General features: G+C 38.1%; 3 protein-coding genes across 4 annotated transcripts; all 3 read right to left on the bottom strand.

Moving 5' to 3' along the window:
• Positions 1-3,434: 3,434 nt before the first annotated feature.
• areg (amphiregulin) lies at positions 3,435-10,682 on the bottom strand. 2 transcript variants are annotated; one of them, XM_078251202.1, is made up of 6 exons: positions 10,525-10,682; positions 9,611-9,778; positions 8,590-8,818; positions 7,852-8,022; positions 6,065-6,175; positions 3,435-3,763 (listed from the first exon to the last, which is right to left on the bottom strand). In XM_078251202.1, the coding sequence occupies exons 1-5, from the start codon at positions 10,559-10,561 to the stop codon at positions 6,082-6,084; spliced, it is 699 nt and encodes a 232-aa protein (XP_078107328.1). In that variant the 5' UTR covers positions 10,562-10,682; the 3' UTR covers positions 3,435-3,763; positions 6,065-6,081. The 2 variants fall into 2 exon arrangements, with proteins under 2 accessions (XP_078107328.1, XP_078107329.1); XM_078251203.1 differs by lacking the exon at positions 10,525-10,682 and adding an exon at positions 10,244-10,339.
• Positions 10,683-13,853: 3,171 nt separating this feature from the next.
• Positions 13,854-20,660, bottom strand: LOC144518480 (proepiregulin-like). The gene is made up of 5 exons (XM_078251201.1): positions 20,393-20,660; positions 16,716-16,799; positions 15,902-16,028; positions 15,648-15,794; positions 13,854-15,087 (listed from the first exon to the last, which is right to left on the bottom strand). The coding sequence occupies exons 1-5, from the start codon at positions 20,430-20,432 to the stop codon at positions 15,021-15,023; spliced, it is 465 nt and encodes a 154-aa protein (XP_078107327.1). The 5' UTR covers positions 20,433-20,660; the 3' UTR covers positions 13,854-15,020.
• A 1,533-nt stretch (positions 20,661-22,193) lies between these two features.
• epgn (epithelial mitogen homolog (mouse)) lies at positions 22,194-24,442 on the bottom strand. Its single transcript, XM_078251200.1, has 5 exons — positions 24,333-24,442; positions 24,007-24,138; positions 23,425-23,545; positions 23,131-23,283; positions 22,194-22,686 (listed from the first exon to the last, which is right to left on the bottom strand). Exons 1-5 carry the CDS (start codon positions 24,364-24,366, stop codon positions 22,632-22,634), a joined length of 495 nt encoding a protein of 164 aa, XP_078107326.1. The 5' UTR covers positions 24,367-24,442; the 3' UTR covers positions 22,194-22,631.
• Positions 24,443-25,047: the final 605 nt, after the last annotated feature.

Raw genomic sequence — 25,047 nt, 5'->3', positions numbered from 1 at the left:
TACATCTGTATACACCCAGCCAGTCTTTAGACCTGGGACTTACTGTAAATGGGGCCCTGATGCTCAGTTTTCATGCTACATCACTAGGTGGTGCTCTCTGCTGTAGTTAGTGGTGCAGTCATTTACATTTCACTCAGCTGGTGGTCAAGATAATTTCAATCAGCTAAAACTAAAAAATAAGGTCTGTCATCTGACATCATCATTTATTAGTTGGTTATGTTTTGTTTTAATAATTTAAATCTACAAAGTAACTAAAGCTGTTAAATAAAGTGAAGTGGAGTAAACAGTACACTATTTGCCTCTGAGATGTAGTGGAGTAGAAGTATAAACTAGCATAAAATAGAAATACTCAAGTAAAATACAAGTACCTACAATTGTACATAAGCACAGTACTTGAGTAAATGTACTTAGTTACTTTCCACCACTGCATACCGTAATCACAAATAAAGGCCTGATTTTACTGCAACTCTTTTCATCACATCTTTTGAGATCAAAACCAGTCCTATTGTGTTACTCTATTACTTGTCAAACATGTTAAGTTACTTTCTGCCTAATGTCTGACTTGATGTCTCATAAATGAAGAAAAATACATATGCACTTGTACAAACTTCTCAACAGAATTGGGTGTGATGCTTCAATATTATAATAGAAAAACAGACCTAAGAGTCTACAACTTTGCACAGAGGTGCTGTGAGATGCTAACACTTCTTAATGTAGTGTGTTAGCATGCTAACATGTGCTAATTGGCACTAAGCACAATGTACAGCTGAGGCTGATCAGAGTATCATTAGTTTGGCTGCTATTTCGTTATTAACCAATTGGAAAAAATTAAACATATTAACTAATGCTGCCCCCAGAGGAAAAGTTAGCACAGTTCCCACCACCACAGAAGATGACAGTTTATTCCAAATTTTACAGCAATCCAGCAATAGTTGTTGAGATTTTTCACCCAAAACCACAAATGTTCGCCTCATGGTGGCGCTAGAGGAAAAGTCAGGGGGTCACCAAAGTTAGTAGGATTCATCTTCTGGGGACCATTAATGTCTATATAAAATGTCACAGCAATCCATCCAAGAGTTATTACAGAGATATTACAGTCTGGATCAAAGTGGTTGGGGAGTGTTGGCCCAAAAAAAAAATAATAATAATTGGTGGGCTAACCGACTTTAGCATCCATAGAGCCATGCTGCTAGCATGACTTACTATCGGCTTGACAACCTGTTATTTTGCTGAAATAGAAAGTTTGTAGGAAGTTAAAATTAAAAAGAAAAGAAAAGATAAGGTACTTGTGAACTTACCTGCTCTTTTGTAAAGGTGAAGGGAAAAAAATGGTACCACACCCAGGAAATTCCAGCATGTCCTTTATTTGAGCTGTAAGTGAAGTATCACTGACCAACCATCTCCCCAGTTGTTTACTCTGTTACCATGGCCACCCAAAAAACTCACGGGCCCACCTAAGTGCCACCGAAACTATCAAACTCACCACACCCATATAAACTTATTTTGTCAAATGGATGAATGCACAAGAGTTTATGAATGTTTTTGATGTGTTTAAATAGCCATTTCAGCTATGGTGATCACCGTTTCTCTCTTATACACCGACACACACACACACACACACACACACACACACACAGTGTAGGCCTAAATGTTTACCTGGCTTGCATCACCTTTTCTTTCGCTCAATAGTGACGCAACACCGCACACACAAACACAGAGTGAAACCTTGTTTTATAAAGGTGACTGGAAACGGTTGTATCCTGTTGAGTCACATAATATCTGCCTTGTACCCATATACTGTAAAAATACTTGTACTATAGTGACCTAAATATAAGATATATATATAGTATATAGTAGTAGTAGTATAGTATCAGGCCTATATATAGGCAATAACTTCATTTTTTAACATTTGTTTTTGGATGAAGACTTAGAGGAATGTTTTGACATTTTAAAAACTACACTGCTTGTTGGCACCTCTAAAGCTCGGTCAAAGTTGGTCAGACGATGTCGCCACTAGTCGACCCTTGTCAGTCATGTTTAATCATCAAGTCAGAGCTGTCGCTGAGTATTCACTCTGACTGGCTGTTCAGCTTAAGCAAATTAGTGCATTTAAAGAAAAAGTTTATTTTTTGACACCCACCAGCTATCTTTGGAGATGAATATTTCTCTGGTAATCACTCCCATGCAGTTCCAGTAGTCGAGCGATGTACTTTCAAACTGCAGTGCCATTAGTAATGTTAATAAAAGTCTTCTTTTAAGGTCAACATTAAGCTTGAAATCTAGTTATCTACTTCTTGTAGTTGTGGCCTTTTTTCTAGCTCCTGATTTCACTTTGTGCTGCTTAGTGCTCATATTATGCTTTTTGGCTTTTTTCCTTTCCTTTTTTGTGTTAGCCTACATATCTTTTTTGTGCATGTTATAGGTTTACAAAGTGAAAAAGCCCAAAGTCCACCCCAAAGGGACTTACCATCTTCCAGAGAAAACACTGTTCGCAAACTGCTCTAAACAGCTCTATTGTAGTCCAGCATTTACTTCCGTATATATCCTCATACTCTGCTTCTGACTGGGTAGTAGTCCTTGCCTAGGTCCTGCACATGTGCAACTCCCAACAAAGATGGAACAGAAGTGAGATGTCTCACTCGGTAGCTAAAACAGAGAGCTCAAAACACAGGGTGGAAAGAGGACCTGCAGCAATGTGCAGTACGACAAAAATATCGTATTTTTTGAAAATTAAACCATGTAAACATATTCTGGTACAACCTCTAAATACAAGTATGAACCTGAAAATGACCTTAATATGAGCACTTTAACAAACCTGTCTCCCTGTGTTTATGTGAATGTGTTGCACTTTTTGTGCACCAATCTGTTCTAGGCTCCTTTTTCCTGAACCATCTAATTATATTCAAGTCTTTGTTTGTATTTGTTAGGAGATAACTTCCAAGTATTCCCAAAATAGCTCAGACCAGACATGCCCATCCCCACTTCTTTTCCAAGTACACCTGTGCAACTGGCAGTTCTCTCCAATGCTGAAAACACTGCAGTGCTTTAGTAACACAGTGGTTGGTGAGTTTGTGCATGTGTTGTAATGAGTGTAGAGTGTAAATATTTTTCTTAGAAGAATAAGATAATTAACCTTCTGAGAATCAAACCCTGAAACAATATAAATTCTACTTGTCACGCACACACACAAAGACTTTCCAGCCTCTCATGCTTTTGTGATGCTCTCATGATTCTCAGAATTCCTCGCTGATGTCAGAGAGAGCTTCTCTCAGAGAGACCTTCTCTCAGGGTTATTCTCATCTGCTGAATCTGTGTTTGGCTAAAAGGCTGAGGTGATTGTGTGAGCAGGCTGTAGAGGTATGGGATGCATCCACAGATGGGAATGTAAACACAAAAACTCAGGCAGAGAGGCATACATAAATAACTCTTTCACATAACACTGAAACACTTTATTGGTGATCAAATTCCATCCCTTTTCCAGAGTGAGATGAAGAGCGTTTCACTGACCTATAACAACAGCAGTGCAATAAATAAAACCAAACTGCACATATTTGAACATAATAGACATCATAACAATAGTTCAACATACCGGTACAAACTCTCATACAGACTTTAGCAATAAATAATCACACTAAATAAATTACATTCTAACAAGTTCTGGACAGTGTTTTTTTGCACAGCATCTAATGAAGCAGTCTATAACTCTACTGTTTTCCGTCCTCAGACGCCTCTGCTCCGTTTCGTCTTTCAGTCATGCAGCTGGCTGAGGAAAGATGGAGAGAAATCAAAAGTCAATAAGCATGTGAACATAGAAACAACGAGCATTTTGTGTGAAAGCAAAACTGTTTTTTAAGAAATCAAAACTGTCAAAACTGCTTAAAAGAAGTACACAGACAAGGTATAAAGTATATAGTTATTTTGCCAGTCATTTTTATCTGTAGATTCTGTTTGTGCCCTTTCTGGTTGCTTTCTCAAAAATGATCAGAACAAAGTCAAATCATTTACTCAGATACCGTTTTTATCTTACAAATGATTCTAATGGAATAATGTTGTGTTTGTAGAAAAATACACATTTTATCAACTAACTTCCTGGTTCAACGTTGACCTACTGTACCCACCCATGGTTTGATTATTAACATTTTGGGTGTGTGCACTTTAGGTTTTACCAAATAATTAAAGTTAAATAATCTCGTTAAACTGTTGGCTCGTTTACAACCTGTCTAATTGTCTGACTGTTCCTTTCTTGTCATTTGTTGTAGCGATGTCGCTGAGTTCCCGTATCTCGGTTGTGTCTGGAAGGGATACAGCTACGGCGTTTAGCGACGACAATTAAGTTTAGGCACCAAAACGACTAGTTAAGTTTAGGAAAAAGATTGTGGTTTGGATAGAAACACTCCAGAGGAACTAACACGCTTTTCATGGGTTAAAGTATTAATATTATATTATTATACTATATTAGATTCTGCAAGATTGTGCGTAACTTCAGGCCGTAGCTGTATCCCTTTTAGCCACATCTCCGTATCTCAGCAATTGCTTTGGCGAGTTCAATCTTATCATAACTGATAGACAGGATGGCTAAATAGGACCCAAGTCATATTTTTTTTCCCATTACTAAAACTATTCATAGCCTGAAATCCACCATGCATACAGTGATGCCTACTTGGCGACTTTCTTGCTAGATTTAGCGACTTTTCAGACCCTCTTACTGAGTTTATTTAACAGCTTGGTTCTTACAGTTGTGAAGTTAAAATGCTATACAGGCTTCAACTGCCGCTTCTTCAATTTTTACTGTATGTGTGAGCCCAACTTGCATATCTCAGGGTGGACACTGAGTGACACCCAGGCTATGAGGAGAATGCTGCACAGCCACATTGTTTGTCTCGAGGCTAAAACTTCTGTGTAAACAGATGAAGTCTATGTGTGCGTGCGAGTGTTGCTCAGTGAGATATGACCACATGTAAGTGGAGTAATTAAACTGTTACATCCGGATCATCACATGTAGAGTGAATGTGTCAGTACTGTTAATGTTTGGACACACAGGTGAATGTGTATGATCGAGTGTGTGGTTTTACTTTACGCTGGTATGCAGTGCAGAGATGGGACAGGCTGAGACACCCCCAGGCTAATCCAGACTAATTCCTCTAGTGGGGATTCCTCTTTGTGTGATGCAACTTGCTGTGTTCAATAACAACAACAACAGGCGTACAGGCTCCTATGTCACTCTCTGAGCCCACTCTTTCCTGTTTGGCTTAAGGCTCACGTGAGCAGAGGCCCGACACCGCCCTCTGAGGACTTAAGCAAGGCGTTTGGACGAAATACATCATTAAATTATACACCACCAGAAATTCAGGACCGTATGATTGCATGTCCTTCTTACAGCGTTACAATATTGCTTGCACAAATGGCATTAAAACAGCATCAGCTTGGTGAATTGGTTTGAGTTTCCATTTGGAGTCCTAGCAATTGACTGCTCCATTGACTGCCCCTTAGTTACTGTACGGCGTTCAAGCGTTCCATTCCGGAACTGTGCATTGGCAATTACAACGAGGGCAATTTTAACGTAGAAATTTGTACGTAATTTTCAAAACAATGGCTCCTTGATTTTAGACAGTGGTAGACAAAAATTTAGTATGAAATGTCCCTGGTCTTTGAAGTAACGCTAGCCTACTACTGTAGGTAATAAGCTTGTTAGGCGGACATTCTAACAGTTGCAGCTTATGTTAGAGCAGACAACTACACTGTTTAAACACTACACCTTGGTTTTTGTATTTCTGGTTTAAGAGATGATTAAAAAAAAGGAAATCACCATCTAAATTCTTTACACAGAGTATCGCCCAATGCACACTATTTTAAGAGATCCAAAGCTTGACAGCTTTACGGTTGCTAAGCTACGATTGGACAATCACTGTTCAGGGAAGAAGTTTAGCGAATTTAAGTTTTGAAGTTTGGGGGTATTAACATATTTTGATTGGCATGGAGTCAGAGTTTAAATGATGCAGTACGAATTATTGAGCTGTAAAGAAGTTCAGTGAGAGTGACAGGTCAAAACCTCAGTGAAACCTACCTCGTAACTTGACGCTCTCACACCACAACCTCGCCCATGGTTTTCTGTAGCTTCTCCTGCTCCGTCCCAGTTCCCAGGTAGGATGCCAAGAAGGTTTTATGTGACCTGTAACTACAAAGGACATTCAGCATGAGTATAAACGCTGATTATAGTTCTCATGATTATCAGATGATCCTGGTGAAGTTATTTTGAGGTAGGGCAGTTGTCAATTACATGGCTTTGATCTGGACAAATTAAATTCAAGGCGTGTTGTTGTTTGGATTTTGATGTATGTGTTATTTAAAAAGATTACATTAACTATTGAGTTTCCAGCTGTTTTGATCAGAAATAAAACTGGAGGTAGTTTCATTCTTACACCACTTAACTACTTTCGGCTATGGGCTGTAAGGCAGTGGACTATTGACTTTATAGCTGTGATTCAGTTACATATTGATAAGGAACTGTGATTATAGGTCATCAGCAAATGACTTGTTGCACAATTACAGTGAGAAATAGATAGCAGTTTAACATAAAAAATGAGTAACACATACATTCATCAACGTGACACAATTGATGACACATACGATGAAATGAAAAGTCTATGATAAAAATAAGAATAAGACATGAAAGCTGTAAAAGTATGAGTCCATCTTGTGAAGGAGGTGAGCAATATCTGTATAGTATGGGCGTGTTTGGGTGTGTTAATGTGCTTTTTGATGTGTCAGTGTGTTCGAATGCCAAGAAGTGTTTCTGGGCAGGATGTGTGGATTGTAATGTGTGTAATGTTGAGATGTACTGGGGTGTTTGCCCTCAAGTATTTGTGTTTAAAGCTTCAATTACCTGTCCAGTTTTAAAGAATAGAGAGGAAGAAAATGTCTTAGTACACAGCATACTGGGTTCCCTGGGTTCATGATGCTTTATCAATAAATAAAAAAAAAGGAATGAGACAGCCCAAACATAATATTGGTGAATCCAGCTTTTTCTGGACACATTTGTTTCACTTTTGGTTAGGACACACTTTGCATTTTTCACTAAATGTATTTACATTTTCCATAAAGAAATATAATTTTGGGAAACAGGGTAAATCTAGGCTTTCCTGTTGCCACCACGTAAAATATTACAAACATGTACAAAACAAAAATTAGAAATGAGCCGAGGGAAACGGGAAATGTTGCTTGGGGAAACTGAGAAATAGATACATCATTAAATGGCTGCAGAGACCCCCAAAAATAGGAAATAAAATGATCTCGTAAAAGATAAATAGAAAAGTAAAATTTGTATTTTGTATTTTATATATGATATTATCGTAAAAGATGTAAAACATTTTCATTTATTTTATCGACTGATTAGTGGTCAAAGGAAAAGTACAAAGCTTTAACTTTAATTTTTTAATTAACATTATTATTTATTGATGGATTTGGTTATATTTATGACTTGTCTGACAACTTTTTACTACAATTCTTCAGAGTTCAGGGCTCTGTATGGTTCATATGATTCCCCCCTTATCTCTTTATCTCTCAATTCTTTGAAATTGGCAAAATTACATGTGTACAAACATGCGTATCACTGCCACCTTTGTTACCTTAAGCAGGGTTTAGACTGCCATTAAGGTACACAGGAAGTCATTACCAGCATCTTTGCACCTATCATTAAGGGGCTTGTATCAGTTTTAGCACAAGATCCCTCAATGGTTTCCCACTATTTTTCCTCCGGAAAGCCATGCGTTACCTTAGCCTTTTGTTCAGTTTTAAAATAAAAAAAATGTGTCAGTGTGTGTGTACATGGCTGTGTGCCACTTGCATACTCACTGAGCACAGGTCATGAGCAGTATGGCGGTGCAGCTGATGACTGACAGGACCACAGCGATAATCACTAAGACCGTCTGCACCAGCTCAGTATTGTTGATCTGATCGGACTGGGTTTTAATTGTCCCCAGAGATTGGATCCCACAGCGCTCTCCGTCATAACCCTTCATACATCTGCACAGGGAAGAGTTAACAGAACAAATTCATGAGCTAGTGAGGAGATGTGACATCAGATACTGGTGCACACGTACAAAATATACTGATTCTAGTCAAAATTACGAAAGGCAGCTGTATCTCTCATATTAAATGGTAAATTGAAATATTAATTTAAGCATGTAGTCATGTAATTTTTTTTTTTTTTTTAAGATTTATTTTTGGGCATTTTCAGCCTTTATTTTGACAGCTGAAGACATGAAAGGGGAGAGAGAGGGGGAATGGCATGCAGCAAAGGGCCACAGGTCGGAGTCGAGAATAAAAATACAAGAATAATAATGACATGACTAGGTTGGTACCAACAGAGCTATCCGGGCGCCCTAGTCATGTAATTTTTATTCTTGTATTTCGGAAAGTTCTGCAAAATGAATATGAATCATTTATTCTGGTGATTATTTTTTAGCAGGGTTTTCCTTTCCTTGACTTGCTAACCATGAAGCTCATATTCACACACACACACACACACACACACACACACACACACACACACACACACACACATATAAAGTAAACTGATGCTGTACTCACATACACACTGGCTCCTGTAGCCCCTCTATGTACTTGCAGTAACCGTGAATGCAGTAGCCCAGGTGGGTGGAGGTGCAGGGATCCTCTGAGGTGCTGAGAGTCGATGCGTATACGTTGGTGAAGAACGTGTGCTCGGGGTTGAGAGGAGTCGTGCTTTTGCTCTTGTGCTTGATCCTCTTCTTGCCTTTGCCTTTCCTTTTCTTATTATCATCTTGGCTGGGATGTAACTCTGTAGCAGGAGAAACTGCAGGTGAAACTCTAGCTAAGGTTTCTGGCATAATTTAGTTTCAACTTAGAGGAGTTTCGAGACTGAAGGTCCTGATAAAAGATGAGATTTCAGGCATACAGACTCAGAGTCTTCGGTGTACTTTCATGTAATCAGTTTTTACTTTTGTTCCAAAGACAAACATTTTTAAACAAAAGATTAATAAGTTAAGAAAATGATTATATGGTCAGCAAAGCCATCCTGATAACTGTCATTGACTATTTGCTTGTACTACTGTTTTTTAAAGATTTGGGCATTTTTAGGCCTTTATTTGACAGGGCAGCTGAAGACATGAAAGGGGAGAGAGATGGGGAATGACATGCAGCAAAGGGCCGGAGGTCAGAGTCGAACCCCGGCTCCCTGCATCAAGGATTAAACCTCTACATATGGGTGCCCGTTCTACCAACTGAGCTATCTAGGCACCCGTTTGCTCAAACTACTTATAGTCTATTTAGGAGGATATGTGTCTTTTCTTCTGGACTTTTTTGGACGAACCTTACATGTACTCTCTCAACTGAAACTATTCCTTACAGGGTACCGTAGCTGGATTTTTTTTTTGGAAAACGGAGCTAATTGATATTATCATCTTTAAACTGTCAACATTCCTGCATTCAGAAAACATAGATTTCCCAATCACAAATGTAGTTATTCTATTAACAGTGTCATCAGCTTCAACCCCAATTAACCAGCATTTGAAGTGAAATAAAAAAAATGAATAAAGGCCAACAAGAAAAGAGTTTGTTTTGGTGGTCGTACCAATAAGGCTGACATTTTCGTTGTTTGCTCCTGAAACCTCCTCATCAACTTCCAGCTCGTCATCGTCGCTCAGCAAACTCTGGAGGCCCTCCCCAGAGGCCGAACCCCCGGTCACTCCAGCTAGTTCACTGGGGAACGTGGCCTCAGATCCCTGAGCACCAGAGACTACTGTAAAACCAACAGGACACAAAGATGACGAGCATAAAGAGTGAGATCACATCAAATCTACATAGAGATATGAAAATGATAAGCAGCAATTAGGGTCAAAGTTTACATCAATTTAATGTTGTTTTTTATGTCTACACTCAGTATTTGGGAACATGAAAAATGTTCTTTCAAAGCTAGAAGCTAAACTAAACTAGAATATGTTGCCATGAAAAGATTAAATTAGTTATAATTATCCAGGAGGTTTCCTTTTCTCCTAAACATAAATAAAGGCATTTATTCTTCTTCTATGGTGACCAGGAACTTAAGGTTGCGTAGTTACTTCCTATCAGCCTTGTACTGTACAGTCTTGGCACATTTAAATCTTACTCATCTATCAATCTTAAAACATATTGAGAGCTTGCAAATTAGACACCGTATCCTCACTGAAACCATTACAACCAGTCTACATCCAGCACCGCACTGTACCTGAACACATCGGTCACACCAGACAAGAGCAATGATGAATAACACTCAACCAAGTTATTTTCTCTAAAACACCTAAATAGCTCTCTCCAGCCTGACAAGTCTTTACTTGCAGAGACATTTCTTCCTTCATTCGCCCCCTCCTCCTGTCCTCACTCTATTCTACATTTCTCTTCTCTCCTTTTCATTGATTCACATTCTCTGCACACACACATAGACACACAAACACACACACACACACACACACACACACACACAGAATACAAGTACAAGTTCAGACTTACCGAAGCACAGGAGACAGGTGAGGATGAGAGGGTTCATATCCCAGGAAGAGTGTTGTGTGTATGACAGTCCTGCGCTAATCTGTGTGTGCAAGTTTGTGTGTTGGAGTGTGTGTTTCTCCCCTGCTAATAGAGATTGCTCTCTTTACCTCCACTGGGTGCAGCTTTTATAGACCTAGACCAACGCCTGCCTCTAAACTCCAAGAAAAAAGAAGGGTGTGTGTGTGTGTGTGTGTGTGTGTGTGTGTGTGTGTGTGTGTGTGTGTGTGTGTGTGTGTGTGTGTGTGTGTGTCTAATGATTAATCAAGGCAACACATATTGCACCTCATGTTCTCACATAAGACAAGGCATAAATAAGTTAGGGAATAAATAAGCCTAACTAGTTCGAGACAAAACAGTTTGATGTATTCTGACTGGTTTCTTGTGATAATTAAAACACACCGAGAAACATAGAAACGTTCTTTCCTGCTTCTTAAACTGTTATTGCTTCCTTGTGTTTCCCTCTATGGTCACAAATTAGGCCATAATTACAGTGTCATTACATTTTTTGACATGCACACGTGCGCACACACACACACACACACACACACACACACACACACACACCATTTTTTTTTTACTTTATTTTGGGATTTCTCCAAGTGTCATGGGAGGATTTAATGAGTTTAAAGCGATAGAAAATGCACCTCTTGCTTTGTCGCTGAAAGATGTCTTTTTTTAAAGTTACATTATCTTTTAATCATGTTTTTAACAGTAAATAACTTACACTCTTGAAATTAGATTATTTTATTTCTAATTTTATTCAGTCACTGGTTAAAAACACACCAAATCTGTTATCTTATTGTCAAATATTCCATGTATGCTCTGTATTGTTCAACAGGGTGTCTTTCTGTGGCTGAATTAATGTGTGTGTGGTTTGATTAAATGATGTTACTATTTCAGTACACTGTTACCAACAGGAGACATTAAGGCTTGGGTGGGGATGCTGCACAGATGGGTGTGCTGTTGTAATGTTGTTGTGTCTGCACAAAGAGACAGTCCCATCATTCGTGCTCATTCGTGGACTCTAATAGAAATCTTCCAGGAATGTTAGGAACTTCATTCCTCGACCTCAACAGTTTTGTTTGTAACGGCTGTGGAATTGAATTGTTTGGATTATGTGTAATGGCATTGGGGATATGTGATATGAACGTTTGGAAAGTCTGACACAAGCCTGGAGAGAAGCACCTCATAACAGCCGCCCACTGTAATCACACTGCTACGTAGCTAACGGCAGGAAGGAGGAAAACTTTCTGACACGCAATTACAACAGTCTCTATTTGGATAAAACTTTGAATCACGCATTGTCACAAAACATTTAAAAGCTCGGGATTAAACCGCCATTTCATTGTATGCGTTCTCAGGTGTCCCTTATTCGCCTCTTAAGTTAATTGCCCTGATTTGTAGCATCTTCCCCAGTTGGTATAAATGTCTTTCAGCTGTATTTTATCCTAAGAAGGCAGTTTCTGTTGTGTTCCCATTCTTTCTTTTTTTTTGGGTATTGCTAAATGCTAATATCAACATGCTAATATGCTGATGTTTAGCATGTTCACCATCCTTAGTGTGTAAGCATGCTAACATTAAACACAGCAATTAAACACAAAGTAAAATTTGGGCTGATGGGACTGTCAAACCACCACAAAGTAAAATGTTGACATGATGGTGCTGTAGGAAAAGTCAGGGGATCATTAGGATTTCTCCTGTGCCAATTCATGCAGTAGATGTTGAGATATTTCACTGGATAAGTGGAAACTTTGACCTTTTGATAGTACCAGAGGCAAAGGGATCACCAAAGTCATTAGTATTCATCCTCTGGGGATCATGACTGTCTGCATTTCATGGCAATCCAATAACTGTCGAGATATTCAAGTCTGGTGGATCGACAGACCAACATGGCCACCCCTGGAAACATGCTGTGAGCGTGGCTAACAAAATAACAGTAAAAATATAAAGTGAATGAGCCTTGAGCTGCAAAACAAATGTGTACAGTACGTGGTACACATGCAAGTGTTTGTTTTCTTATTAAACGACACGCAAGGATGCAGCTTAACGGGGCTTCGACCAACCACATTACTCACTGCATGAGCAAGTGACTATTCGGATATGTTTATCCACAGGTTCTATATTTAGAACAAAACAGATCACACAGAGTGGGTGTGTTTGTGGGTCTTTGTGTGTGTAAGTGTATGCTTATGTGTTTTTAAGTATGTCTTAAGTTAAGTAAGTTAATGTTTATGTGTGATCATTGCTGTTCGTTAGCATAAAGAACATATAAAGACGCTGCAGTTGGGTATAAAAATGGGTCATTGACTCTGGTTGAAGCACTAATGAGGGTGCAGAGAGTGAAATGGACTTAACTCGACACCGGATACTGCACAGCACTGCAATCTTGGTCATGTTTTCATTATAGTAAAAGAATTGCATAGAAATCCTTTGCAGTAAATGCTTTTCACTAATCAGATAAAAAACGAAACTGGTTTAACACTGAACAAGTTAAGTTTCAAGGACCTGCCATGGTTTTTGTTTTGCAGAAAGTTTCTGTATACCACTGTGAAATGTGAAAGTGCAACAACACAAATAAAAGTACAACCATAAAATACTACTTTTAATGTAATTGTATGTAAGGGTCAGTAAAGGTGACTCTGCTAAGTACCCACTGTAGCACAATGAAGTCATCATTTTCTAATTCTTCCATCCATTCTTACGTCTTATCAAGTGTGAGTCTTGACATTTTTGAGTGTGTACGGGAATGTGTATCTTTGCAAAAAATATGGACCAACTTTGAAGGCAAAATGTGTTTTCAATGTCCCCCTGATTTTATAGTGACTTCCAAATAAACCCTTGATCTCTGTTATGATATTACAAAGTATAACATTTACTTACACTGAGGCATGATAGGTGTTACATTTTCCCACTGCTACCATCATGTGTCAGTCATTACATCTCATTTAGCTGACGCTTGCATCCAAAGCAACTTACAATTATTATATATCAGAGATCACACACCTCTGGAACAACTTTTGGTTGATGTATCACAATGGGAATTGAACCTAGATCTCCCACGCCAAAGGACTGTATCTTATCCACTGCACCACAACCACCCAGTCTCATTCAAAAGGTAACAGGTTAGTTATTTAATCAAATGTAATGCTAATAAAAGGTTTCCTTTCAGTGTTTTTAACCAGTGGTAGTCCTACATGTTTTTCCCTTTACATTTTAGCAGGAAAAGCACACATATGGAACTGGTAACACTGATGATGGTTGACATCCATTAAGTACCAGGGCTTTGGAACTGTCAATCAAACACAGCTCATTTAATTAGTTACAACTGTCATAATGTGCACATGTGAAAAAAAGGTTTTCAGAGCTTTTTAGGATACATGAAGCTACACCTCGAGTTTCTAAGTAGAGCTCTAAATAAAGCAGCTGCAGTCAATGAAACAGAAAAAAGAAAATGATACAGGAGTTAAGAATTCAGTCAGAAGTCATTCAAATGTTCAAAGTTCATTCAAAGTTGGTTTTTGCAGCAGTAACAGGACTTCCAAAACAAGACAAGGTTCCAGTGTATACATTAATACTTTATAATAAATTATCAAAATGAAAATACTTTCTGACTTAAAGTTTCAAATAAAACACAGAACTATTACACTCAGTGGCCAGTTTAATGACGGTTTATATTCATAATAGCTACAAAAGGCAAAAAAAACCAACAATAAATAAAAGCTAAACCAGGCAAAAGGGTTAGAGATAAATTAAAAACTATTAAAAAATAAAGTGCAGAACTGTACTGTAGGATTGCAGAAGGCAGCTAGATGGTTAACACTTTATGATCAATACGTTTTATGCTTTGATCTCTGAGGCTGATTTAAAAGATGTGACGAGATCTGCGACCTCTGCAAACCTGAAAGATTTGCTCCCCCAAATTTTTAAATGAATCTCACATTTACTGGCAACAAAGACGGTGTAACACACAGCATAATTGCTTTGGTAATGATCATTATAATGTACGTTACTGTCAGCTAAGCTGTGGCTTATTGCCTTTTTAAAAAGCATGTGATTTGGTTGACTTCATTTTACAGCCCCTGGATCACAACAAGGCGTGAGAAATGTTTGATAGTCGCTTACCCCTAATATTTGTTTAGACTTTCACATTTCTCCATGGATTTTCCATGACTCACCATCATCGTCACCCATAGAAACTGTCTTTGTGCATCTCACCATTCATCTGCTGTAACATTAGAACCAGCGCAGCTAGAAACAACAATCGCACAAAGCTGTTTTTTTTTTGTTTTTTTTAAATCTCTTTGTGCCAATTTGCCTGCTTGATAAAGTGATCCAAAGCCGTGTGACATCCAGTTAACCAGCCACTGAGTGTAAGCTCATCAGGTAACGGTATGTTGAAATTATCTTTTCGGAATCCTGGTTTGTCTTTTCCAGCGGCGGATGCAGTGGGTGTGCGTCTAAGCTGTCTGGACTCCTTTGTAACCCTGATGCTTCTGCTGACGTGGGAATCTGTTTTTCTTATACCTGTAAAAAAAAAAAAAAAAAGAAAACAATGAGCTAAACAATGAGCTGAAACTCACCAAAAAGCTCAGAAAAGTCAAGGTGAGCTGCAGATTCAGGTGATGATTCTCTCAAGTGCATCACATTACGTAGGCCTACAGTACTTGAATAAATGTTACTTTTCAACACTGATTATGATTGGGTGTTTGGTGTATCCCAGTTATGTGTTGCTTATGTACACAACATATCCTGTTTTGAGAAATCTGAATTTGCTAACTGGAGTACTCCAATAGAAACTGGGGTACTGCGGCATGTAATCACTTTTTCCAGGTTTCTGATCATTTCAGACATCCAAGGAAATTGTGGAGAAACAGCAGAGGGAGTCAAAGGTGGCAACAAAGCCAGTGGCCTTGGCCAGCTATCCCAAAAATACAGGTATTGATAGCAACAAGTCACATCATTATCAACGTTAGCAATAACAGTGGTTATTACCCTTCATATATTAAACTCTCAGAAATAGTAAATTCATATCAAAAGTAAATGCTATTGCAAACAAACATACCATTCACAGGCTAAAGCCTTACCATTTGTAGAAGAAGTACAGAGCTCCAGCCAGACCTATAATCAGCAGAGTCACACAGAAAATGGTGACAATTATTTGCTCTTCTCCCATTGGCTTAACAAGGAGCTCCGGGTTGCTACACCTGGGGCCGTAGAAGCCCCTCCCACACCTGCAACACAAAGAGGCGAGTCATAGCCTACATGAGCACACCTGATGATTAAAAGCAGCACACACACAGACACAGACAGACAGACAGACAGACAGACAGGATCTTACTTGCAGTGGTGTTCGTTGATGTCCACCAGCAGCATGCACTGGCCGTTGTTCAGGCAATAGCTGTCAAAAGTGCTGTCGCAGTTCTGTATCGACCGCTTCACCACATGAGGGCGTTCTTCCCCGTGTCCTGAAACACCAACATCAAGACAGCTGATGGAAACCTGTAAGTCTGCATCATTTTCACTGAGTGGCACTAAACATTCAGACACAACATACAGACCTGTGTTTGAGTATAAAGCCACCGCTGTGATAGTTGTTAATTACTTCAACTCTGTTTGAAATGTTACATTTTTATTTTTTGCAGTATAGTGTAATTGTTGGGATCTGAGGCTTGCAGAATCAGCTACATCTTTTAAAATAAAATAGAAACCTCAAATAATGTTAGTCCATTTATTTATAGGTTTCATTTGTATTAATAGCTGCAACGATTTGACGACCGAAAGAAAAATTAATCTGCAGCTACTTTGATAATCAATTAATCGATTGATGATAAAACATTTGATGGTTCCAGGTTTTCAAATGTATAAATGTGCTGCTTTTTTTTAAGTTTTACTTCACATTATAGTTAATTAAAGGTTTTGGGGTTTTGGACTGCTGGTCACTCAGACAAAGCAAGACATGTGATGACGTCGCTGTGTGCCCAAGGATATTATGATGGCCATTGTCCCCAGTTTTTTGGATGTTTTATAGACCAAAACATTTAATTATCGTTAAAAATTACGTGTTTGCACTATTGTTTAAAAGACAAATTCTCCCTGCACATTTCTTATACTTGAAAAATACAGTGATTTGTTGCAGTTGTCTGGGTTAATACCTGCAGATAGAGAGGTGCTGTCTGCAGTCTGCAGTCTGGATGAGACGCTCTTGGTGAGAACATACGACCAGAGCAGCATGACACCTGTTGAACAGAGAAAATTTGTCTCATTAATTTCACTAGAAATAAGGTCAATAGGTCAGCTCTATGTGGAAATTGAGTTAAACCCCATTTATTACTAGACTTGAACACTGTGTTAGGGTCCAGACCGATCACTTAAACGCTATTTAGACATGTTGGTTAATTTTTCATATTAGATTTTTTACGTGTTTTTATTCAAGATGAGGAAAAACCATTCATTCATTCATAACTTTAAAGTGTTTCCTGAACACTTTGATCTAATTTTACTTGACTTTATTTGTTGTTTGTAAAACCTTTTATTTGACATGCAAACAGAGAACATTACAGGTGAAAATGTCATTTTCACATGTCAAGCTTTTTTTTCTTCAAAGATTTACAATAAAAAAAAATTGAAAAAAATACATGTGCTTTGAATTTGCATTTGTAACATGATATATTGTAAGTGAGAAAGGGATTGTTATTGATCATTTGGTCCACAACGCCCCAAATTCCTTATAAGGGTAACTTACTTTGGCAATAAACCTGATTCTGAAAATGTGTTATGTGTGTTGACTGTCTTTAGATAAGGCACCTCCCTTGTACTTAGACAAAAATCTGAAATCATATCTTTAAATAAAACATTTTGGTGAGAAAAGTCAGATTTTCTGCCAAGTTTTTTGTGTGTAAACTTTGCCAACTAGGACATTATGTAGTGTGGCTCGTGTTGCCTATAGCCATGCCTGTTCCAGCCTGCACAACTTTATAATGTGCTGCATTTGCAGACGCCCACATTCTTGGAGGCAGGAGAAGGTTGAAAAAAACATGAGCCTAGATGCAAGATGTGTCTGGTTTTGACTGGTTATGAATCTGGTTATACTCGCTGTAAAAGCCTCGCCATCGCGCCCTCTCTGGGTTTCTGTTCCTGTCTGTTGTTATGGCTGCAGAGATATTTTTCTCTGTGTTTTCTGTGAGAAGACTCAGCCTGGTTGTTGGGTGTTTCTGACGTGGCTGATTGGTGTAAAGTACATAGTGCACTTGAGCTGGAAGTACTGACGAAGCAACTTTTCTGACAGGAGTGGGATTCTGATACCCACCTCCTCGCATTCATTTAGATGATAATTGCACCTGTATTTTACCAACAGTTTTCACAATAACAAGGAAATTATTCTTTTGTGAGAAGTTGAATATGCAACACTGAACTGGTTAACACAAATGCGTATAAATCTAGGGCGAAGGTGAGCAGGGCCACAACTACATTGCTTTATATCAGTCATTCCCAAACTGTGGTCCACCACTAGTGGTCCTGTTGGGTACTGCAGGTGGTCCGTGGAAAAGCTAAATAAAATATAAAATAATAGTATTTTAACCTTCATTTTACCAGGAAATTCCCATAAAAATGAAGAACGTGTATACTGATATAAAATGTAAGTTATTGTGTGATTACTAAAATAGGCTAGTGGCGCTCAGCCGTGACATTCAAGTCTAAACTCTGAAGATTAATAATCCCCTAAAATCGCCAAAGGTTTTTAAATTTTGACTACATCCAAGTGTTCTTATACTGTATATATTTAATACTCCATTGCTATGGAAATAAGCCTGTTGTTCAAATGAACCTGATTATGCCTCGGGTGCTTGAGTAAATAAATAAATTAAATATGTGGCAGTCGTCGTGTGCAGTAAACTTTCTTTTAACACGCCTGTTGTACTGATGCGATGACCAGTTATAGTTTTAGTGCTAGTAGGCCTATTAAGCGGTGCGGATTAATTCAGGTAGGACTGTGTGTAGACATATTTTATTATGTGTATTAGGTGGTCCGCGAAAATTCTTGATTACAAATAGTGGTCCACACACACAAAAAGTTTGAAAACCCCTGCTTTATATCACCCACATAATCGAGAGCAGCTAAAGGAGAGAATGTTATAAACTCCTATCATGATGGATAACTGGTTGATAGCAAAGCTACAACAGTACAGCTGTTTATGCTTTAATGCATCCGTATTAACAATAATGTGAAATTTGCTTTAGAGTCTTTTTTTTTTTTTTTTTTTACACTATATTAGTACATTTATTTACGCAAGGACCTGAGTACTTCCTACACTACTCATCAGTTTACACACGCTCGAATGTTACATGTCTTTTTGTAGATAAGAATTGCAACAACAACAAGCAAATGACAGATTTAATCAGACCGCATGTGCTTTCAAATAATAAATCTTCCATTCACGGTTTAATTGCCAGCATCATTCAGCATCCCTCAGGCTCTGAGCTCAGCATGTGCGTCATTACAGGTATGTGTCCTTCACCGGACTCCAACAGCTTTCTGAAATTAGCCTCCCTATAAAAGTTTTATTTATATATAAGTAAAATATAATATATATATATATATATATATATATTTTACTGGTCAAAAGTTTGGGGTCACTTAGAAATTTCCATTCCACTCCATTATAAACAGAATACCAGCTGAGATCAGTTGCATTGTTTTTTTTAACCAGGACAGCAGTTTTCAGATTACATTATGTGCTTACATAACTGCAAAAGGGTTCTCCAATATTTTTTCAATTAGCCTTTTAAAATGATATCAGATTAGTAAACAGAATGTGCCTTTGGAACATTGGATGAATGGTTGCTGATAATGGGCAATGTAGATTATTGCATTAAAGATCAGCCATCCACTCAGATCAGCTGGTATTCTGTCTGTAATGGAGTGGAATGGAAATTTCTAAGTGACCCCAAACTTTTGACCGGTAGTGTGTGTGTGTGTGTATATATACTATATACTATATATATATAACTGAAGTAACAGGCCTTGTATTTAGTGATAACTGATCATTTGACTAACTTAACAAGTAGGCTAGTAGGAAGGAAATCAGATCTTTTACTAAGGTAAATCCCGGGTAAAGTAGGCCTCATAAAGCAAAAATGTAGGCTACCTGTTTTAACATTAAACTACTTATTTCAAATGTGAATTAAATTGATTGGGTTTTAATTTGCAGCTTAAACTGCTGCTCAAAGTGCTGTTGTCTCCAGTTATATTCAACAGCGGCCTACAGAACATTGCTTAGCTTCCATATTGGGACTCCTGCCTGCTTCTCTAAACTGGAGGCGTGACCGCCATCTACTGTTACCTCATACAACCCTACTTAAAAAGAAATCCTAACTATCCCTTTAATGTGCAAGTAGGAATTTACTGTTATCGGTGGAGCTACTTTTAACTGAATTACTGTTGGGTAGTTTAATCTACAACGTTTCGTAGTTTATAAAATTATTTTGTTTTGTAACAACATCTTAATCTCAAAATACAATATTTAGATCTGAAGACGCAAGCAAAAGTAGGCCACTATAGCATACAATGTAAATAGGCTATTCAAGGGCCTCAAAACTGCACGGTATAACAGCTACCTGCCTAAATGTAACGTTATTCAACAGCTGTTAACGCATTTTCCTTATTGTTCCCTTTGCTACATTTAGCTTTGTGTGGTCTAGGCTACACCTCATGTTTTTGACCTGCTATCAGTTAAACTCAGTCCACACCTGAGGCCCACCCGCCCTACTCCACACGTCAAATAAATGTGTGAACTTGACTTCTTCCTATCAAACGTAAAAAAAGATTTACCGATAAGTGAGAGGAGCGCTGAAGGTTTGCTGTTCCCCATTTCAGAGCAGACAGGTCGCTGACAGGAGGTTCGGTGGCCGCGCAGGTAGGAACCAGTCTGGAATCTGGATTAGAGACGCTTCCGATTTGTCAAAATAACTATTTGATGAAGAGGGCAGGCGATGCCTCTCCTGGCGCAGACAAACTGAAAACCAATGGGCTTAATCCTGCGGTCTGGGTGTGGTGACAGACTCCTGTAATTTAACACATCAAACGTCCAAATAAAAACACAGATCCTGAAGGCACCGTCTTAACCAAAAACAAGGAGGAGCTGCTTCTGTCATCCTTCTATCACTGATGGACTTCTTTAAATTCAGATGGAAGTTTACTCATATTTTGTACTTTAACAGATTTTTACTATGCATTCAGATTCCTAAAGAAAAAGTAGTTGTAGTAGACCTACTACAATGTAAAACATACTCCATTAGGCTACAAGTAGGTAAAAGTCCTTGATTCAAAATCCAAATTAAGTAGCCTAAAAGGTAATATTATCAGCAAACATATACTTATTATGGAGCAGAATGTCTCCTGTCTGAGATGTATTATACATTATATTAAAGGGTTAATATTACTGATGCAACAAACATGTAAGGGACATTTTACTGATGTAGCTGGTCAAGGTGGTCCAATATTTTATTCTATTTTAAGATGCATCTTCACCATTAAATTAAACAAGTTAGCCGATCTAAATACATGATTGTTTTATCCCCCTCCTCTGAACACCCATGTTGTCATTTTATAAGATAAGATAAACTTTATGTTCCCGAAGGAAATTTGTCTTGGGCAAAAAGTGCTGACAACAGCTGCATCCAAACACATTTATTAAATATCAATCTATCAGTTTGTAACAGTAGACAATACAATACATGACAGTAGCCTACATAACATGACAACAATGTACTTTAGGACAGGAAAAAGAGAGAGATTACATGTGCCCTATTATAAAATAAATTACGGGTAATAAAAACTATAGCAATTAAAAGAATGCATATGCTAAAAGAATTTGAAAGGAAATGGCCAATGGTGAAAAAAATATTTTTTTTTAAAATGCAGGTACTGTTTGATATTTTTCACATCTTAAAGATGCAGTAGGTAAGACTTATAAAACTAACTTTCTGTCATATCTGCTGAAACTGACCCTATGTTCGAGTAGAACTACATTTAAAAATAAATCTGGCTCCTCTGGCACCACCTACAACCTGTAGTGTGATTTGCAAAAATCCACCTCTCCCTGTTCTGAAGCACCAATCATGGTCAGGGGGAGGGGGGGGGTTGTCTAACTGTGTGTCAATCACTGCTCATGCACACGCATTCATTCTCCCTTGTGGGGGGAGGGGCTTAGGAGACCGTTTTGGGCTTTAGCGGAAAGGGGGGAGGGACTGAGAAGTTGATGTTCAATTTTTTTGGCTAAGTCCTTCCCAATCCTACCTACAGCACCTTTAACTTGATAACATGTTATTTGGATTTATGGGAGGCTTTATGGGTCAATTAAGGCTCCGTTGGAGTTTGTCTATGGATCTTTAACATGAAAAATCAAACCGGCATACATCAATCGTTAAATATTAGTTGGTTACCTCTATGGCCATAATGTGTCACAGGCACATTACTATTCAATTTGTATATTTATTCTTAAGTTTTATATTCCAAAATGGTAACTACAGTAACTCCTGCCAAAACAAAATGCTTGTTGAGCCTCTCAATTAGATAATAAAATTAATAACTAACAAAATTACCATCTCCTTAAGTAATAAGTTAATAATGATGTGTTTGTATGTTTATTCATATTTTACCACAGTAATGTCAGCAACACAAACATTTTAATACATTTAACATTTTAAATACATTGCACACTTTGAATAAGTTAATTGCTATATTACAATAAATAGTCATATTCATTCTCCCTCATTCTTTAACAGACAATGAAGTGATTAATATCATACTCTGTTTAACATAAACACAATTTAGACTTTCCTCGCTTGTTTGAATGACAAACTGAAACTGAATAGTGGTCATCTTTATGCACATCAAATGTCCAATAAAGAAGAAAAAAAGTCCACACAGTCTCTTAATTGCTTTTTAAATCATTTTCCAACGCTGCTGATTATACAGTATGATGAAATGTTGTGGCTTGTGTTTGATAAATATTAATAACTGTGGTGCCGCTGAAGAAGAAGATGATGAACAGATGAGTTGTAGGGGGTCACACTGACAACTCAGACGGTGCAGGTTTTATTATTGGTGCCCATTTTATACACCTGAAGAAAAGAAAACATCTGAATAAGAACTTATTCTCGGTAACAATTCAATTCATATTTAAACAAAACAATTGTTTTTCCACACACAGTGAAATGCCCCAAATCTGAACAAAATGTAAATAAACCAATGTTTCCAATTTCAAAAGTATTTTTTTTAAAAATAATTTTATCAAAGTGTAAACAACCACAAGACTGAAAAAAACACTGATAATTCATCATTTTGTTTGGTATGAAGACATGTATGTCAGGACTTGAGTGATCTCTTGAACATGTTTGACTGATTTACTACAGAGAGTCCCACTTAGCAGGGAGAGACCAATAAAATAAGTCCACGGTGAGAGGATTTAAAATGTTTTTTATCTAAAATGTTTTGAGGCTTTATAGCTATATTTCCCTCGCTCATACAAGTACAGCATTGTTATGAGAAAGCCTGCAGATACTCACCTCTTATAGGCAAAGCAGAAAATGATGATGGCCAGGACAATGAGGAGCATGGCTACCCCAAAGATGATGGCAATCAGTTGCTCTAACTCAGGCAGAGTGCGAGTGCGATCATTGAAGAACAGGCAGCGAGGCCCGCTGTAAGAAGACGTGCAGCTGCAGAGCAAACGGACAAATATGTGAGTGCATTTCAAAGCTGAACACGAACCAACATGTGCATGTGGACAAAAAGCAGTGTTTTTACTCATAACTCAAACATCATCAGGATGAACAGGGCTAGGCTGTAACACTTCTTACATGCATGAAGGTTTGTCGCTGTCTTGGGGGTACATGCACTCTCCACCGTTTTCACAGTATGTTAAATGTTCACTTCTACATGATCTGTGTAAGCCCAGAACCCGAGGTTTCCCCATACTGCCTGGGGGGAGGGGGAGGGAGAGGGAGAGAGAGAGAGAGAGAGAGAGAGAGAGAGGGGCGTAATAATCAATTATCAACTTTTTAACACAAATTTATGTTTTAATCAACTGACTAATTGATAAGGGAATCAATGAATGAATCAATTAACCGGGGTCGATCAATAAAACATTTTTAAAATCAAACGGAATCAACAAAAAATAAAATCTTGACTTTGACTAATTGATTTGTTCAGTAAAAATAAAACATTTTAGTAGTAAGTGATTATTGCATTATTCATTTGCAATTTTCCTTGTGGCTGCAAGTGGGAACTATACTGCTGTTAATTATTAATCATTTTATGGATTAATTAATCAATTGATTATTGAGTAGCACAACTGGGCCCCCATTGAGACTAGTGTTCCCAAAAATTTGTGTTGACAATAAAAATGTATAATAACATCAGCCTCCATTGAAGACACCTACTGTTGTTGAGCTGTGTGAGCAGAGATGAGTTTAACAGAGCAGGAGTTGCTGTGGTCTGGAGGTCGTTGGGCAGTACTGCCGACTGTCCTGCTGTGGTCAGAAGAAGCAGCACTGCCACTGCTGAGAGGAGGGCTGGAATATGGAATACATGATGGAGGGGACATTACAGTAAAATATGAATCCAGATTCACCAAAACACCACATTTCAATAGTATTGATATAATCAAGGATTATCAAAGTACCTTTCAACTCATTTAAACAAACTACAATCTTCCCTAATATGATTCATTTTAAATTTGACCCCACAGAACAAACCAGAAACTTACCGTTCTCCAGGCATTTCTGTCTTTGTGTAACCATCTTGTCTTCTGTCGGTGTGATGTCAGGATGCTCTCAGCTCAAATTCTTGTGTGTGATCAACAGGCTTTTACAGGTTTATATACTGAGCTCCCAACCACAAAAAAAAAAGTAATTAAAAAAGAAAAAAAGAAAAAAAAAAAAAGCTTTTCTTGTATGTGCACACTCTGCATGCAGAGGCAAAGTCTGATGATGATGGTGGTGTGTGCATGTGTTTGCCAAGAAGCTTTTAAAATGCGTTTTCTTCTTTGGAAGTTTCTGAACCCACGCAATGCCTTGGCAGATTGATAGTTTCACTCAAATGCCTCCTTTGCAGTTTTGAGAGGTTGCTTCATTGACGATTACAGGTGTTGTGAAAGCCTCAATTTCTTCAGAGTGGTGATTACAGAAGGAAGGTTTTTACAAGATTTTTTTTTGTGGTTGTCTCTATGAATTAGCATCCAGTTGTTATTTGGCAAGCTCTTATTAGGGCCCGAGCACCGACATCGTCGGTCAGCGAAGGCCCTATTGAAGTTTATTCTTTTTCATAGTCTAAATGAATCACAATTTTGAGGGCCTAAACATGCTCTGAAAGTTATGAAACTTTGCACAGACATGGCGAAAATGTACATCTGACAGGGGTCTCGGGCTTGGGTGTGGCAAATTTGCTCGATAGCGCCCCCTACAATATTAAAAATAAATAAA

This window comes from Sander vitreus, chromosome 5 (assembly GCF_031162955.1).
Source record: "Sander vitreus isolate 19-12246 chromosome 5, sanVit1, whole genome shotgun sequence".
NCBI lineage: Eukaryota > Metazoa > Chordata > Actinopteri > Perciformes > Percidae > Sander > Sander vitreus.
The sequence above is the reverse complement of the archived record's forward strand: the minus strand, read 5'-3'. Positions and strand labels throughout refer to the sequence as shown.

What these genes read in the sequence shown, in the direction of transcription:
- LOC144518480 (XM_078251201.1), bottom strand. Translation starts at nt 20,432, where the DNA reads ATGGGGAACAGCAAACCTTCAGCGCTCCTCTCACTTATCG. An exon ending in CAGCACCTCTCTATCTGCAG is followed by an intron (nt 16,029 to 16,715) that starts GTATTAACCCAG and finishes TTGGTGTTTCAG; the next exon opens with GACACGGGGAAGAACGCCCT. An exon ending in CTGTACTTCTTCTACAAATG is followed by an intron (nt 15,088 to 15,647) that starts GTAAGGCTTTAG and finishes TTTTTTTTACAG; the next exon opens with GTATAAGAAAAACAGATTCC.
- areg (XM_078251202.1), bottom strand. Translation starts at nt 10,561, where the DNA reads ATGAACCCTCTCATCCTCACCTGTCTCCTGTGCTTCG. An exon ending in CGAAAATGTCAGCCTTATTG is followed by an intron (nt 8,819 to 9,610) that starts GTACGACCACCA and finishes CTCCTGCTACAG; the next exon opens with AGTTACATCCCAGCCAAGAT. An exon ending in CTGCTCATGACCTGTGCTCA is followed by an intron (nt 6,176 to 7,851) that starts GTGAGTATGCAA and finishes TGTCCTTTGTAG; the next exon opens with TTACAGGTCACATAAAACCT.
- epgn (XM_078251200.1), bottom strand. Translation starts at nt 24,366, where the DNA reads ATGGTTACACAAAGACAGAAATGCCTGGAGAACG. An exon ending in GCTCACACAGCTCAACAACA is followed by an intron (nt 23,546 to 24,006) that starts GTAGGTGTCTTC and finishes CCCTCCCCCCAG; the next exon opens with GCAGTATGGGGAAACCTCGG. An exon ending in TTCTGCTTTGCCTATAAGAG is followed by an intron (nt 22,687 to 23,130) that starts GTGAGTATCTGC and finishes TCTTTTCTTCAG; the next exon opens with GTGTATAAAATGGGCACCAA.